The sequence below is a fragment of the Aristolochia californica genome, unplaced genomic scaffold (genome assembly GCF_029961685.1).
Source record: "Aristolochia californica isolate CCGP_79_NKW_82.1479 unplaced genomic scaffold, dmAriCali1.0.hap1 SCAF_12, whole genome shotgun sequence".
Classification (NCBI taxonomy): domain Eukaryota; kingdom Viridiplantae; phylum Streptophyta; class Magnoliopsida; order Piperales; family Aristolochiaceae; genus Aristolochia; species Aristolochia californica.
In genome coordinates this window covers 15,412,145-15,427,312 of record NW_027181793.1, presented here as the reverse complement: position 1 = coordinate 15,427,312, position 15,168 = coordinate 15,412,145, and the positions used below count along the sequence as shown (strand labels likewise).

The 15,168-nt window shown below is 38.3% G+C and overlaps 1 protein-coding gene across 1 annotated transcript in view; it reads right to left on the bottom strand.

Moving 5' to 3' along the window:
* LOC137946203 (replication factor C subunit 3) overlaps nucleotides 1-15,168 on the bottom strand; it is a 51,642-nt gene that overhangs the window by 2,307 nt on the left and 34,167 nt on the right. Inside the window, exons 6-8 of the mRNA XM_068792416.1 lie at nucleotides 11,946-12,075; nucleotides 11,376-11,439; nucleotides 11,182-11,250 (exon numbers count right to left, since the gene is read on the bottom strand). Coding sequence (XP_068648517.1) covers nucleotides 11,182-11,250; nucleotides 11,376-11,439; nucleotides 11,946-12,075 — 263 coding nt within the window. The remainder of the gene's footprint in view (nucleotides 1-11,181; nucleotides 11,251-11,375; nucleotides 11,440-11,945; nucleotides 12,076-15,168) is intronic.

Sequence of the window (15,168 nt, the reverse complement as noted above, 5' to 3'; positions counted from 1 at the left end):
AGAGGAGCAGGCTCGGAGCAAGGTAAGTCCTTCTCTGATTTGGACTTGCAGATTTGCTATTTACTTGAGAAGTTTTTCTGTCATGGACAAAAGAACACACCTCATGTTTGATAGAAAGTCTCAATTGCAAACACGAATGGGGAAGGCTTGTCTAATTGTTGTGACGGGCTAGAAGGGGAGCTGAAGGGGGCTAATACAAAGATAGATAGCCTTACGCAATCTCTAGAAGCTTACGTCCACATCTCTACAAGATTTGTTTAAGGAGAGGGTGGCAGGGGAATACAATCTCGCATTTTGGGTTGACAGATGCCCAAAATTCGACTAGCATTAGTGCAAGGTTTATGAGACTGGGTTGTCCACAATATGTGGACCACAACAAGGCAACCGCATGGATTAAGAAGATAGAATAATTTTTTGAATGTCACAATACCAAGGAGGAATAGAAAGTAGGTCTAGTGTGTTTCTACTTAAGAGGGTGAGGCACAACAATGGTATAACAGTTACAAGACAGATAATGGGGAACCCACTTGAGTAGATTTTAGTATAGGTTTTTTGTACGTGCTTTGGGCAAAGGAATATGAAAACTTGCATGCACTAGTTCAGTTAAGACAAATATTCATGTTCAAAAAATATCTGGCTGAATTTGATAGACTCTTCAATCGGGTGCGAGATTGGCCTCAGGATGCAAGGGTTGGTTCTTTTTTATCAGTAAATTGAGGAAAGACATTGCAACCAAAGTTCTTTTAACCCTCAAAAAGTGATTGATGCCACTCGGTTGTGTCAGAGTGGTTCCGTCCACTCTTGTTAGAGTTTGTGGTCTGAGTTAGGTATTTGGCTTTCCGCACCTTAAACGGCTAGTCTTTTCGGGTTGTATTGGTTAGGTATCTAACTCAGAACTCCGAAGTTAAGCGAGTTTGGGTAAGAGTAATTCTGGGATGGGTGACCTCCTAGAAAGTACTCTTGCCTAGGATTTTAACATGGTATCAGAGCTGGGCACCACGTTCCACGTTCGAACCCCGGTGGAAGCGGTAGGGAACAGGAACGGTGGGTGTTAGAGTTAGGTGGTTCCATCCACCACTGATGGGTTAGGTACTTGGCTTTCCGCACTTAACAGACCGGTCTTTTGGGTTGTATTGGCTAGGCGTTTAACATGGTATCAGAGCTAGGCACGCCACGGCCTGCGTTCGTATCCGTGAGAAGCGGCTCCAGAATGGGAAGGTGGGTGTCAGAGTGGTTCCATCCACTCTTGTTAGAGTTTGTGGTCTGAGTTAGGTACTTGGCTTTCCGCACCTTAAACAGCTAGTCTTTTCGGGTTGTATTGGCTAGGCATCTGACTCAGAACTCCGAAGTTAAGCGAGTTTGGGCAAGAGTAATTCTAGGATGGGTGACCTCCTGGGAAGTACTCTTGCCTAGGACTTTAACAGGTTGGCCAATATTAAAGAGGAAAAGCTCAATATTTTAAGAAATCTAGGTTGCCCTCTCGAATACACATTATCTTTGTTTTAACACCATGCAAAGGAGGGTTAATAACTCTTCTCGGTCACTAAACTAGCCCGTTAATCAACCATTCAAACTCAAGAAGAAATAGATAGTACACATGCTAGAAGGTTGTCTCGACGACTTCCAGTTACAATTGATTGAAGAGCCAAAAAGAGGATCTGAAGGAGCCAGTTGAGGCCTTCTCCACTATGTCCATTCATGCTATGGCAGTTAATTATAATCCTCGCATAATGAATTTGGAAGGTGCCATAAAGAACAGGGAAGTAGTGGTTGTATTGGATAGTAGAAAACACCCATAATTTCATTTGATGGAAAAATGTTAAAAGACTAGACCTAGTGCAACCAAAAGTTTCTCGTTTTGCGTGATGGTGAGGAATGGACAATACTTGTATTATTGTTCGATGTGCAAACAAATTCTCATAAACATCCAAGGCACCTCTGTCCTTGTAGATTTTTACTTACAGATGAAAGGCACAAATGTCGTGTTGGGATTACAGTGGCTGCAAACATTGGGAATGGTCCATTGGAATTTCTCAGAGTCATCTTTTGAATTTGAAATGCAAGGTAATTCCATTCAGTTAATTGCAGATTGAGAGTCCCCCAAAGAGAGGCTTGGAGTTAACTTTGGAGGCCATAGGGGAAGAAGGGGTAACTGAGGTCATTTATTTGATATTGGAGACTAGCCACTATTCAGCCACTGAGATACACACACGTAAAGAAAATGACCTTATATTAGCTCATGTTGCTGACTTGTTTCAAGAGCCAAAAGGCCTGACTCCAGCCTGAGAGCATGATTATAAGATCTCAATCATTCCAGGTGCACCACCAGCAAATGTTTGACCTTATAGGCATCCTCATATCCAAAAAACTGAAATTAAATGCCTTGTCAAAGAAATACTTGATGCAACTACTATTCGCGCCCAACAATAGCTTTTATTCTTCACCAGTATTGTTGGTGAGAAAGAAAGATAACACTTAGTGTTTCTATATAGATTACAGCATGCTAAACGCTGATTACTTTGAATGACAAATTTCCCGTTCCCATGGTTGGAGAATTGCTAGATGAATCACATGGAGCCTACATTTTTTCTAAAATGGATTTCAGGACAAGGTACCATCCCATTCGAGTGGTTCCACAAGATGTTCAGAGGACCGCTTTCAAAACTCACAAAGGCCAATATGAATTCTTAGTCATACCTTTTGGGTTGAAATATGTGCCATTTACATTTTAAAGCCTCATAAACTCTTCTTTTAGGCATTTTCACTGGTGTTTTCCGTTGAAATTGTAATTTACAGTAAGACTTTGGAGGCCCACATTAAACATTTGTACTTTGTGTTAAACCTTCTACGGCAGCATGACCTTTTGGTGAAGCAACCTAAATCAGTCTTTGGTACAGAAAAAGTGGCCTATTTGGTCACATTATTGTCACCCATCGGTGTCAACTATTTTAGAAAAGTTGGCAGCAGTTAAAACTTGGCAAGTCCCATCAACCCTCAAGCAGCTAAGGGTTTTTTTTGGGTTTGACCATGTGTTATAGATAGTTAAGGACTATGGTGCTCTTGCTTGGCCTCTTACAAAGCTTTTGAAAAAAGGGGCTATGGATGCTACAAAGTCGTTTCAACGACTTAAAGATACTATGTTGTGAGCTCCAGCTTTAGCTTGGCCTGATTTTACAAAGGTGTTTGTGATTGAATCTAATGCATCTAGTCAGGGGGTAAGCCAAGAAGGTCATCCATTTTTGTTTTTCTAGCAAGGCCTTGAATGGGCAACTCAGGGGTACTCAACTCTTTTTTTGAAAAGATGCTGATTTTTATTAAGAGAAAGCTCAATCGAGTAGATTACAAGGGGGGAAGCCTTCCCAAACAATGAGTGATTGCTGGGAGGTTCCAAATTTTGCCAATTTATCAGCCAAACAATTGGTTGATCGAGGAACGAGGTTCCAATTACAATGAATAGATGACACAATGTCAACAACACAATTAGTGATAGACCAGTGGCACTAAGGGGGGGAGCTACCTTTTGAGCACAAGCTGATGACAGTCTTAGAATCTCCTTCAATAAGCAGCTTGTAACGGAGACGCTCTTTGAAGATTTGAAGGCCGAATAGAAGAACACTGACTTCAGCAGTATTTGAATCAGCAATGCCCACCGGCCCTGCATAAGATAGAATAGGGTCTTCAATGCTGTCTCTGAAAACACCACCAGCTCCAGCCGGCCCAAGACAACCTAAAACACTGCCATCAAAATTGAGTTTGATGCAGTCGCAAGAGGGACGATCCCAAGTGACCATAATCGGGGTTCTGCACAGGCCCACCATATGCGAGATCAAACCCCAATTTTCCCGAAGGGAAACACCCGATAGAGAGGCAAACTCCTTCCTGGTATGTAACCAACTCGAGATAAGGCCCACTGCATGAGAAGTCGTGTTTTCCGGGGTGCTAGTCTTGGAGTTAAATCTCCGGTTATTGTGCTCGAGCCATAGGCACCATAGGACATGCGCAAGGCATGCCAAGAGAATTAGTTTGCCCAACCTAGGAAGGCAGATCCCCATAACCATCTCATAGGTTCTAAAGAGGTCCTGATGTAGCCCCATTTGGAGTCCAGTCTTCTGGAAGATTTTCATCCAGACTTGCCAAGAGAAATCACAATGTAATAGAACATGCTAGACTGTCTCATCGCTCATACCACAGAGGGGACAAGTACGATCGGGGGCCATGTAGCCTCTACTATGGAGGTTGTCAGAAGTGAGGATTTGTTCCCTTATGGTCATCCACACGAAAATTTTGATTTTACTAGGCGCTAAGAGCTTCCATGCCAAGTTTTCTTTGTGTTCTTGCATGTTGTAATCTTGCTTTAGGCAAATGCAACTGTGAATCGACCATTGATACTGGGCTTCCATGTCAATTTATCAACTACATGCTTACGGATAGTAATGCTGCTAAGGCTAGAGAGGAGAGAGCAAAAAGGTGAAGTTTCCTCATCATTTAATCCCCGGCGAAATGTTTGATTCCATGAGTAGTCTCTCCATGAATTTGCCACTGAGTAGGAAAGGTTCCTCACCACCCTAGAGAGCCCCGGGAAATCCTCGAAGAGGGGGCGGGGCCCGCACCATTCATCCGACCAAAAGAGGACGGTCCTTCCATTGCCTATGTGAAAGGAAGTTGCATCTCTAAATATTGGGAGGAGCTTTTGAATTGATTTCCATATCGGGGATAGGAGGCGAGTAACGCCGTCCTCCCTCCACCAGGCACCCGAAGGTTGAAGACAAAACCTGACCATATCTCTCCATAGGCTGTTATGCTTGATGTTGAAGTTCCACATCCATTTGAGCAAAAAGGCACTCAACTTTTAAGAAGATGTTGACAATGGTCCATTTGTTTTTTTGCAAAATTTTATGAAATATCGACTAAAATCTATGATAATATAATTAAAATTCTCATTATGAAATGCTAATCACATAGATAGATCACTTATAAATTTTGGACCCATTAAATTTGAGAAGCATTTCCACATTTCAAATTTCAAACATGTTGTTCAATCGAGTTGGCTTCAATTGGTCGCACTTAATAAAATGTTTTGATCTCTTTTTTTCAAGACTGCAGTTGATGAGACGATTGTGTGGCAATAGAGACTCTTTTGTTTCATGTCATTTAATCAACTTGGTGTCAAACAGTCAATTTTACACAAAGCCCCTCTTCAAACCTTCGTGCTTCTTGCTTGTTCAGTCATCCAGGTGAACAACTTCAAACAAAGACTTTCTTTCTCTCTTGTCGTTCGATTGAGCTGCAACCATGCAATTGCCCTTCGTCATTTCCTTACTAACTCGCTTGGGCCTTTTGGATACAATATTCGATAGATCAATACTCTGTTGAATGAGTGTACTGGCAACTTTTTTCCCAAATCTATATCTTTTCTTTTCTTTTCTTTTTTTGTTCCTCAATAGGGTTTTTCTTGCTTTTGTCCAATCAAATGATGCCCTTAGGTCTACACATTATAGTAACTTAAGTGTTTGTTATCATCAAAATTGTCTCAATAGGGATCTTAAAACTAATTTTTTATTCTTCAACTGATAAACCACAACTCTTGCATTCATAAGGATTCCTTTGAGAAAAATTCAACTCTAAGTGCTACTTTTACTCTAACTCCTATTTTCATTCTAACTCTAATTATGACAACTAGTATGTTACAAACTCACTTTTCAAACCTTTGACTCAGCTCTAAACTGTTAGGAATTAGACGCCTTAATTCAATACTAACGAGAGCAATAACAATAAACGCGGAAGAAGGGAAAAACAAGTACAAAAACAAACACAACAAGATTTATACAGGTTCGCCTCAAGGTGAGACTACGTCCTGTCTTCCGCCGCTGCAATAATCCACTATGAAGATGAAAAAGTTTATAAGAGAAATCGCACACTTAAAAGTGTTTTTCTCTTACCTCTTGGGTTGCAACTCGAGATACTCCTCGGATTATGATGATCAAACCCTAATAGCGACGCCCCTCAATTATAAAGAGAAAACTAGGGCAACCACGATACGAGAGTAAAATTCCCAAACTGCCCTTAATGAAATAACAGTTAATATGTCATGGACTGGGCAGGGCGCCAACCCCCACAGCAACCTGACCAGCGTAGGGTGTTAATTAGTCTTCATAACTTAACATAAACTTGGCCCAAGACTCACCCTCAGAGGGCTCAGCCAGGCTATAGAGGTTGGCTAGACAAGTAGAGGAAGCAGAAGACAAGACTGCCCCTATGTGGACTAGATAGATTTAGAAAAATCAACTAGTAGTAGCTTTATTTCAGCAAGTCTCTTTAATTAAGTAGTATTTCAATGATAAAAGTGTACACATGTAAGACTCGAGGAAGAGGAAACTCTCCAATAAAGCCACGAGAGGTAGGAATAGTTTAGAAGAATACCAAGATAGTTTGGTGTTCAAGTTAGAAAATGTGGGAAACTATTAGTCCCACATTGGAAGTAGATGAGAAATGCATGTTGTTCAAGTGTTAAAAGGGTCACTCATGTGTAGGGGATGCACGGATAGTAAATAAGACACGTGTAGGTGTGGTATGGATAGTAAATTAAGACACTGGTAGCATAGATAGTAAATAAGGGGAACTTCTACAAAGATGGCATAGAGTAGTAATATTACAAACTAGTGTATCTATTATTGCCTTTTTGCTTTTGAAGGATGTAGCCTTAAGGGCATTATAGTCTTTGTAAACACCATCTCAAAACTATAAATAGAGCCTCAAGGCATGAAATAAAGCATTAAACTAAATCCTCTTTAGCACAAATTCGTGTTCCTATTCTCTCCCATTTTCTCTCTTCTTTCTCTCCCTTGGCTTCTCCTCCTAGCCTCTCCACGAGCTAGAGCTCTTCTTCTCTCCTCCCTTCTTCCCTCTTCTTTCTTCTCTTAATCCCTTTTTTTTTTTATAAAGATGTATTAATAAAACAGAAGAAAATTACAAAGTTTGAGGGAGCATTTCCCTTACAACTAGTGATTGTAGGGTAGCTGGCCTAGCAAGTACATCTGCCACTGAATTTACAGATCTCGGAATGTGGGTCCAACAACAAGAGACTGCCTTTATTGGAAAGCTTGGCAACCTTTCATCTAAAGTACTTTCCTCATTTAACTAAAAACTCTCTTTCCTTATTACCCTGGAGTTCCAAAAGTTCCCTTTTGCCCAAACGAGAGTCCACTTTCCCTCTAGAGCACCAAACTTATCTTTCAAGTCTCTCCCACTACAACTTTATAAATTATGAGAAACTTGAAGGTAGAGAGAGAATGAGAGAGTTTGAGAGAAGCTCTTGAATAAACTGCATTGGGGATCGTGCACGACCCCCAATGATATTTATTAAGTTTAATTAGAAAAGTAGACCTTATTACATAAAATAAGCTGCAATAGGTTTAGCATAAGTTATCCACATCCCAAGATCAATCCAAAAAACCCTTTTTAGGGCAATTAAGACATAAACAATCCTTCAAAAAGTGATAGAACCAGGAACCCTAGGGTTATGGCTGAAGAAAAGAAGGAAAAATCAAATTTTTACCAACCAGTCACAGAGGAAATTTGAAAACCCTGCTTCTATGAGGTCGCCCTGATAAAAAAATGAAGTTTAGTGGCAAAGAAGCACTACTAGGGGTGGCTTCGAACCGAGCCGGTTCGCGAGCCGGCTCAGTTCGACTCAGTATTGGCTCGGTTCGATTTGTCATTTATCGAGCTTGAGCATTGAAATCGGCTCGTTTACCTTAACGAGCCGAGCTCGACCGAAGCTAGGTTCGGTTCGTCGGCTCGCGAGCCGGCTCGAAATGAGTCGGATCGGTATGAATTGGTAACAGGATCGCGAGCGAGCGAGGGAGCGGGAGCGGGAGCAAGAGCGAGGGGGGGAAAAATTTTTCCTCCCCCCCGTCACCGCTGACCCCTCCCATCGGTTGTTGTCGCCGCCTCTACCGCCGTCGTAGCTGTTCGCCGGTGTCTATACAGTCGTCGCAGCTGCTCGCCGGCTGCCTCTGTGGCCGTCCGTTCGATTTCTTCCTCTCCTCGCCGTCGCCGCCGTCATCACCGACGATAGGTCCTCCCCGGCACCGTAACCCCCTTCCCTTTGCGTCGTCTTGGCGGAAAACCAGAACAGGGGAGAAATAATCTCCCCCTTCCTCGCGAGAAGATGATCTCGCACGTGCATTTTCGCACGTGCGAGATCATAAAATAAAAAAATAAAAAAAACTTTTTCCTCTGGATAAAATTAAAAATAAATTTTATAGGAATAATTTTCTATAAACTATTAGTGTCTCATGTTTTTTTAAACATTTTTCTAATTGAAATTTTTTATTAAAAATCATATAATTTTCTAAGTAAGATTTTTCGTACCAAGATGGGGTAGAAAACTGTATAGAAAATTTTTGAATAAGTATTTAACAGTTGATGCTGTAATACTTTTAGCATGAAGCAATTTTCATTGCAATTTTGTGTTTGATATTTTATTCAATTAAAAATTTATCGATAAGTATAATAATATATTAGATTGATTATTAATTTTTATTTATTTCCCTAGAAGAAACAATAAAAGGTCCATTTAACTTTCCTAAGAAAATTTTAAAATATTTGCTGTAATTTTCTAATAAGTCACTAATAGTAATAAGATTTTATTTAAAGGTTTTTTTGGGAATATGTACCATAGGAAAAATATTTTTAGTTTTTCCTAGAATATAAATTTTTATCTAGGGGCACTAAGGAGGCCATAATAAATTATGGCCAGATTCAAAAATTACAAAACAAGTTAGACAACAATTGGAGTAAAAAATATTAATATTGGTGCATTTTAATCCATTATTGAAATTCAATCCTGAACCTCCCCTATCATTATATTTTTTTAAAATGTATGCATAATTTTATATATAATTTATTCAAAGCCACCCCTACGTGCGAGATCATAAACAAGGAAAAAAAAAACTCTTTGTCCCTTCCTCATGGCTCTTAAATAAATTGAAAAGATATTTTAGTAGAAATACGTTTCTAGAGACTATTAGGGTTTTTTCAATAAATGTTGAAAAAACATTTTTAATAGAAATATAGGGACCATTAGTGCCTCATATTTTTTCAAAATATTTTTCTAATTATAAATTCTTTTTAAAAAATCATATAATTTTCCAAGTAAGATTTTCTTGCCAAGATGGGTTAGAAAACCATATAGAAAAATTTTGAATAAGTATTTGACAGTTGATGATATAATACTTTGAGCATGAGGCAATTTTCATAGCAATTTTGTGTTTGACATTTTATGTGATTAAAAATTTATCGATAAGTATAATAATATATTAGATTAATTATTAATTTTTATTTATTTCCTTAGAAAAGGCAATAAGAGGTCCATTTAACTTTCCTAAGAAAAATTTAAAATATTTCTTGTAATTTTCTAGTAAGCCTGTAATAGTAATAGGATTTTATTTAAAGGATTTATAGTTTTTATTTGGGTGATTGTAAATTGATAGTGATATTTTATTTAATTTTGTTGTGTTTGATTATTGTATGGAGTTTATTTATAATGTTATGCAGTGTATGGAGTGTTTAGATTATTTTATGGAGTGTATAAACAATTTCATGAAGTGTTTATGGAATGTATAGACAATTTTATGGAGTGTTTATGCAGGTATTATGTATATTGATTATATCCAATTTTAAGTAGAGGTCATGCTGAATTTTATAAAAGTATTATATATATAGATTATGCTCAATTTTAAGTAGAGGTTATGCCCAATCTTATACACATATTATATATATAAATTATGCCCAATTTAATGTAGAGATCATGCCCAATTTTATGTAAAATGTATGCATAATTTTATATACATTTTATTCGATATATATTTTTTGAAAAGTTTTAAATGTATGTTGAAGCTCGAGCTCGGCTCAAAGCTAGGCTTGAACTCGTTGGGCTCGAGCTCGATAACAATTTTAGGCTCGAGACGAGGCTCGGCTCGAAATATTTAAATCAAGCTCGACTCGAACATAAGCAGGTTCGGGCTCGGCTTGGCTTGGCTCGATGCCACCCCTAAGCACTACCAACAATGATTTACCACTGTGATACCATGTAAAATATGAGAAACTTGGAGGTAGAGAGAGAGAATGAGAGGAGGAGAGTTTGAGAGAAGCTCTTGAATGAGCTACATTGGGGGGTCGTGCACGATCCCTAATGCTATTTATTAAGTTTAATTGGACAATTTACAAAAGTGCCCCTTCTTGCATAAAATCACTTATTCCCTTATATCTCCCATTCTACACTTCCTATGAATATAAAAATTTGTACATAGACTAAACCAAATATGCAGAATAAGATAGTGCAAAGATATCAAATAACCAATCATGTAAAATGACCAAAATGCCCTTGATATGATTTTCACATTCTATTTTTGTTCCTCTAACTAGGCACTAACTCTAGGAAAGCTAAGTTTCCTACTCAAATCACTTGCTTTCATCTCTAAAGCTAGAAGTCTTCCCCCACGTTCTGGAGTCCCCTCAAGTCTATTTAAGTCCTTCTTTGCAAATCTTTAACCCAAATTTCACAAAAATCCTAATTCCTCTCTCTATCACTGCCTAATCTGAACATTAATAGGAAAATGCTTGGTTCTCTTCCTTCCACCTCTCAAATTGCGACAAAACCAATTCCATTAGATTCCTAACCCTCCAAACTATTAAAGTGTGTCAGCCTTTTCCCTTCCCCATTCCCAAATCTTGTTCTATTAGTGTGCGAACACAGAAACTTTAATTCTACAGTCAATGCAATTTAGGCTTCTCTAGGAAGGTTTCACAAAAACCTCTCCAAATCTTTCATGCAACACTTCTACTAGGTATCTTAGGTCCCTCTCTATCCTCGTGAGTCATTGCATGCAAGTGTGAATGTAACATAGTATGACTCTTACATTGACTAGGGCATCCCCACATCCAAGTCAACCCATACACATTCCTAATTACTAATTTACCCATTTTGATGATATAAAATGCCTCTGTTCTTAATTACAACAATAATGACTACCATACCCGTAAGTTCCTAACAGAGAAGTGGGTCAGAACTTTTTCGAGAGCAACTTACTAAAGCAACAGATACAGGTGATAGCTCAATAAGCAAAACTGACAGTGGAAGGAAACTCATTAAAAAACAGGTGTGAAACAGAGGCATACTCAATATCAGCCAAATCATTGATTATCTGAACTCTGATATCTGATGGCATCTTGATTTTGAATATAAACCTGTAACAAGAAATGATTGTTTCAGATAGGTAGTATGCCAGCATTAAAGATTAGTTTTTTTTTTCTTATCAAATAATTAGAGAACATTTCAAGATAAATAAGCTCAAGGTAAAAATTACACTCACATTGTCACCTCCCTCACAATGTCTACTAGCGCCAACCCTTTTCTTATCTTCATTTCAGATATACCTAGACAAAGTTAAGTGCACATCCATGTTTTTTTCCTGAATGATTGCACATCCATGTGTTGGACATAAAATCAGAAACATTCAGATTATTTTCACATAAAAGATACTTTACATTTAAGAAAAGTCTTCCAATCAACATATCCTGTTTTATTTGCAATGGAGGATAAAGTATCTTTTAAGGCAATCTCATTCCTGAAAAATCACTTTGGTCCTTTCTGTTAGTAGGCAGTAGGTTTGTTTTATCCCCACTAACACAAGTTTTAAAATATTTCAAGAAAAAAAAAAAACTGCATTCCATTTCATCCACTTTTTGGCTAAGCAGAAGAAAATTATTGAGTTTCTCTGTGAAAAACCAGTGGCAAGGTCATCTGAAGTTGCCAAAATGAAGTTTTCCAATTCCAGGAATAAAAGAAATAGTTCTGCATCTCATAAGCAGAAAATCGGGTCAATAGTTCAAAAACATTATAAAGTAGAAATTAAAAAAAAATGGATGATATTTCTGGATACGTCTGAAACAAGTTGAGAATGATTCATTGAGTAACCAAAAACATATCTGCTCAATCTCTTTCGGCATTGGGTTCCCTGTACATAGATAAACTGCTTCCTCTGTTATTGTTTGAGAAGCCATATGAGTTGACTGCACAAACAAAAGATACTTTATTTTGAGATATAAAAGTAGATCACCTAATACTACAGCAAAATTCTAACAGAAGGATTGAAAGATAGTCCCTCCAGCATTGATTTAGCTTAACTGTTGACAAAATAATTTGTTTCATATTGCAGTTGGAACAAGAAGAGTTCAACTACATTCAAAGTACTCAAATTATTAAAAGCAGCGCACATGCAAAAAGAACAGTAAATTTACATAGCAGACATATTTGCTACTTCAGAATAAAATTAAAAATGAAAAAATATTTTACATACCGCTTCAGATTGCATTGATTTTGACTTGATGTTAAACAAAAACAACACACGCAAGCCTTTAGCAATTACATGTTTCTTGTTTAAATTTTTTTAACGATTGCTCATTAAGACATAACAGAAAAAGGAAAATAAAGAAACACCATACCCACGTTAGTGCACAAAACAATCAGAAATGGTGACTCATTAATGATCTACATGCCCTGAGCATGCTAAAGATTCATTTTAAAGCCGACAACATGAGACATCATGCTCTTGAGTATCCTCATGTGAAGCAGTTCTGGCATTCACCAGTAGTTGTAAGATAAAAAACATTTATGATGACATTCACATATGTTTTGTGTTTGGCAAAATCGATGGCCCCAACACTTTAGCAAAGGGAGGGACTACTCTGCAACATCTTGTTGTTACAGTCCTCCCCCACCCCCCACCCCCCCCAAGTTTTTTATTTTTCAAGTTTATTTCTTTTTATATTATTTCCATTTGCTTATTTACCTTGTTAGCTACTGGTTTTGGCTCTTTGCATAAATAAATTCTTTTGCCATTCCAATGTCAGATCATGTTAGAAGTCATAGTTTAGGTTTATTTAATTTCTTTGATTTTTTAAGAAAGTGTCTTCCTATGGAAATATCTCTCTAACACTTTTCTCCTGCAAATTTTACATGGTATCAAGCAGGTCAACCTCTAGGATTTGTGGGTTGACCTGGTCACTTCACAAGATAATGAATTCTCAACTTCGTTTGTTCATCAATCTTCTTCTTTAAGTCATCACAACACTTCTTCTTTTTCTGTTAGGCAATCTTCATTAGGTATTAGTGTTCTTGATGGATAATTTTTTTCTTATCTCTACTCGATTACTGTATGCTAGTTTTGCCTTCATATATCTCAATCTATCTAAAACACAATGTCCTCTCCTTCCACCTGCTGACCTGCAATCACTATTCTTCTTGTGAGAAAGAAAGCAAGTAGGGGAAAGTGTCTTCCTATGGAAATATCTCTCTAACACTTTTCTCCTGCAAATTTTACATGGTGTCAGAGCAGGTCAACCTCTAGGATTTGTGGGTTGACCTGGTTACTTCACAAGATAATGAATTCTCAACTTCGTTTGTTCATTAATCTTCTTCTTTGAGTCATCACAACGCTTCTTCTTTTTATGTTAAGCAATCTTCATTAGGTATTAGTGTTCAATCTATCTAAAACACAATGTCTTCTCCTTCCACCTACAGACCTGCAATCACTATTCTCCTTGTGAGAAAGAAAGCAAGTAGAGGAAAGTGTCTTCCGATGGAAATATCTCTCTAACACTTTTCTCATGCAAATTTTACATGGTATCAGAGCAGGTCAACCTCTAGGATTTGTGGGTTGACCTGGTCACTTCACAAGATAATGAATTCTCAACTTCGTTTGTTCATCAATCTTCTTCTTTGAGTCCTCACAACGCTTCTTCTTTTTCTGTTACGCAATCTTCATTAGGTATTAGTGTTCTTGATGGATAGTTTTTTTCTTATCTCTACTCGATTATTGTAAGCTAGTTTTGCCTGCATATATCTCAATCTATCTAAAACACGACGTCTTCTCCTTCCACTTGCTGACCTGCAATCACTATTCTCCCTGTGAGAAAGAAAGCAAGTAGAGAAGATTGGTAATTGAGTTTCTCTAATATATGTTTGGTGAACTATTGCAAAGTGAACATGAGAAGAGACAGCTTTCAAAGAGCAGGAAAATCTCAATTTTCTTTTAATTCCTCCTACAGGTGGAGACAAAATTCATTGAATTTTGTCTTTTTTTGTTTTGAAATGTTGACAATTTTATTTCAAAGAAAGAGAAGATACATCGAGGGAAACCTCCCCTAACAACAAGAGATAGAAGAGAGAGAGGTGGGGGGGGGGGGGGGGGCTAATTTAGCCCACAAATCAGTAGCCGAATTGGTTGATCTAAGTATATGAGACCAAGTACAAGAAATGGTGGATACAATGCCCAAAATATCAAGAAAAATCTGCCAATGACGCCATGGGGGAAAGATGAGGTGGAGCATCATCCAATGATAATCTTTTTTTTTTATAAATGATGCAGAATTTTATTAAGAGAGCTCAAACGAGCAGATTACAAGAGGGAAAGTCTTCCCAAAGAATGAGAGATTGCTGGGAGGTTCCGAATTTTGCCAATTTATCAACCAAAGAATTGGCCGATCTAGGAATGAGGTTCCAATTACAATGAATGGATGACACAATGTCAATAATACAATCAGTGATTGGCCAATAGCGCAAAGGAGGGGAGTTATCTTTTGAACACCAGTTGATGACAATCTTTGAGTCTCCTTCGATAAGCAGCTTGTCATGAAGCCACTCTTTAATAATTTAGAGGGCGAATAGAAGAGCACTCACTTCAGCAGTATGTGAATCAACAATACCCACTGGCCCAACTGTTATGGTCCTGAGTTAAGTACCTATGCCTTCTGCTCCTAACAGGCCGGTCTTTTGGGTAGTATTGGCTAGGTGCATAACATTTGGTATCAGAGAAGGCGCTACATCCCAAGTAAGACTCCCCATGTGCGCGGGCGACCGCAATCCCTAGACATTCCTCAAAGGCTCTCGTCGCTGTGTTAATGCCATTGTAGTCGTCGGCTCGGGAGGGCAGGGTATACTGTTATGGTCCTAGGTTAAGTACCTATGCCTTCCGCTCCTAACAGGCCGGTTTTTTGGGTAGTATTGGCTAGGTGCATAACACCAACATAGGATAGAATAGGGTCTCTACTGTTGTCTCTGAAAACACCACTAGCTCCAACCGGCACAGGATAGCCTAAAGCACT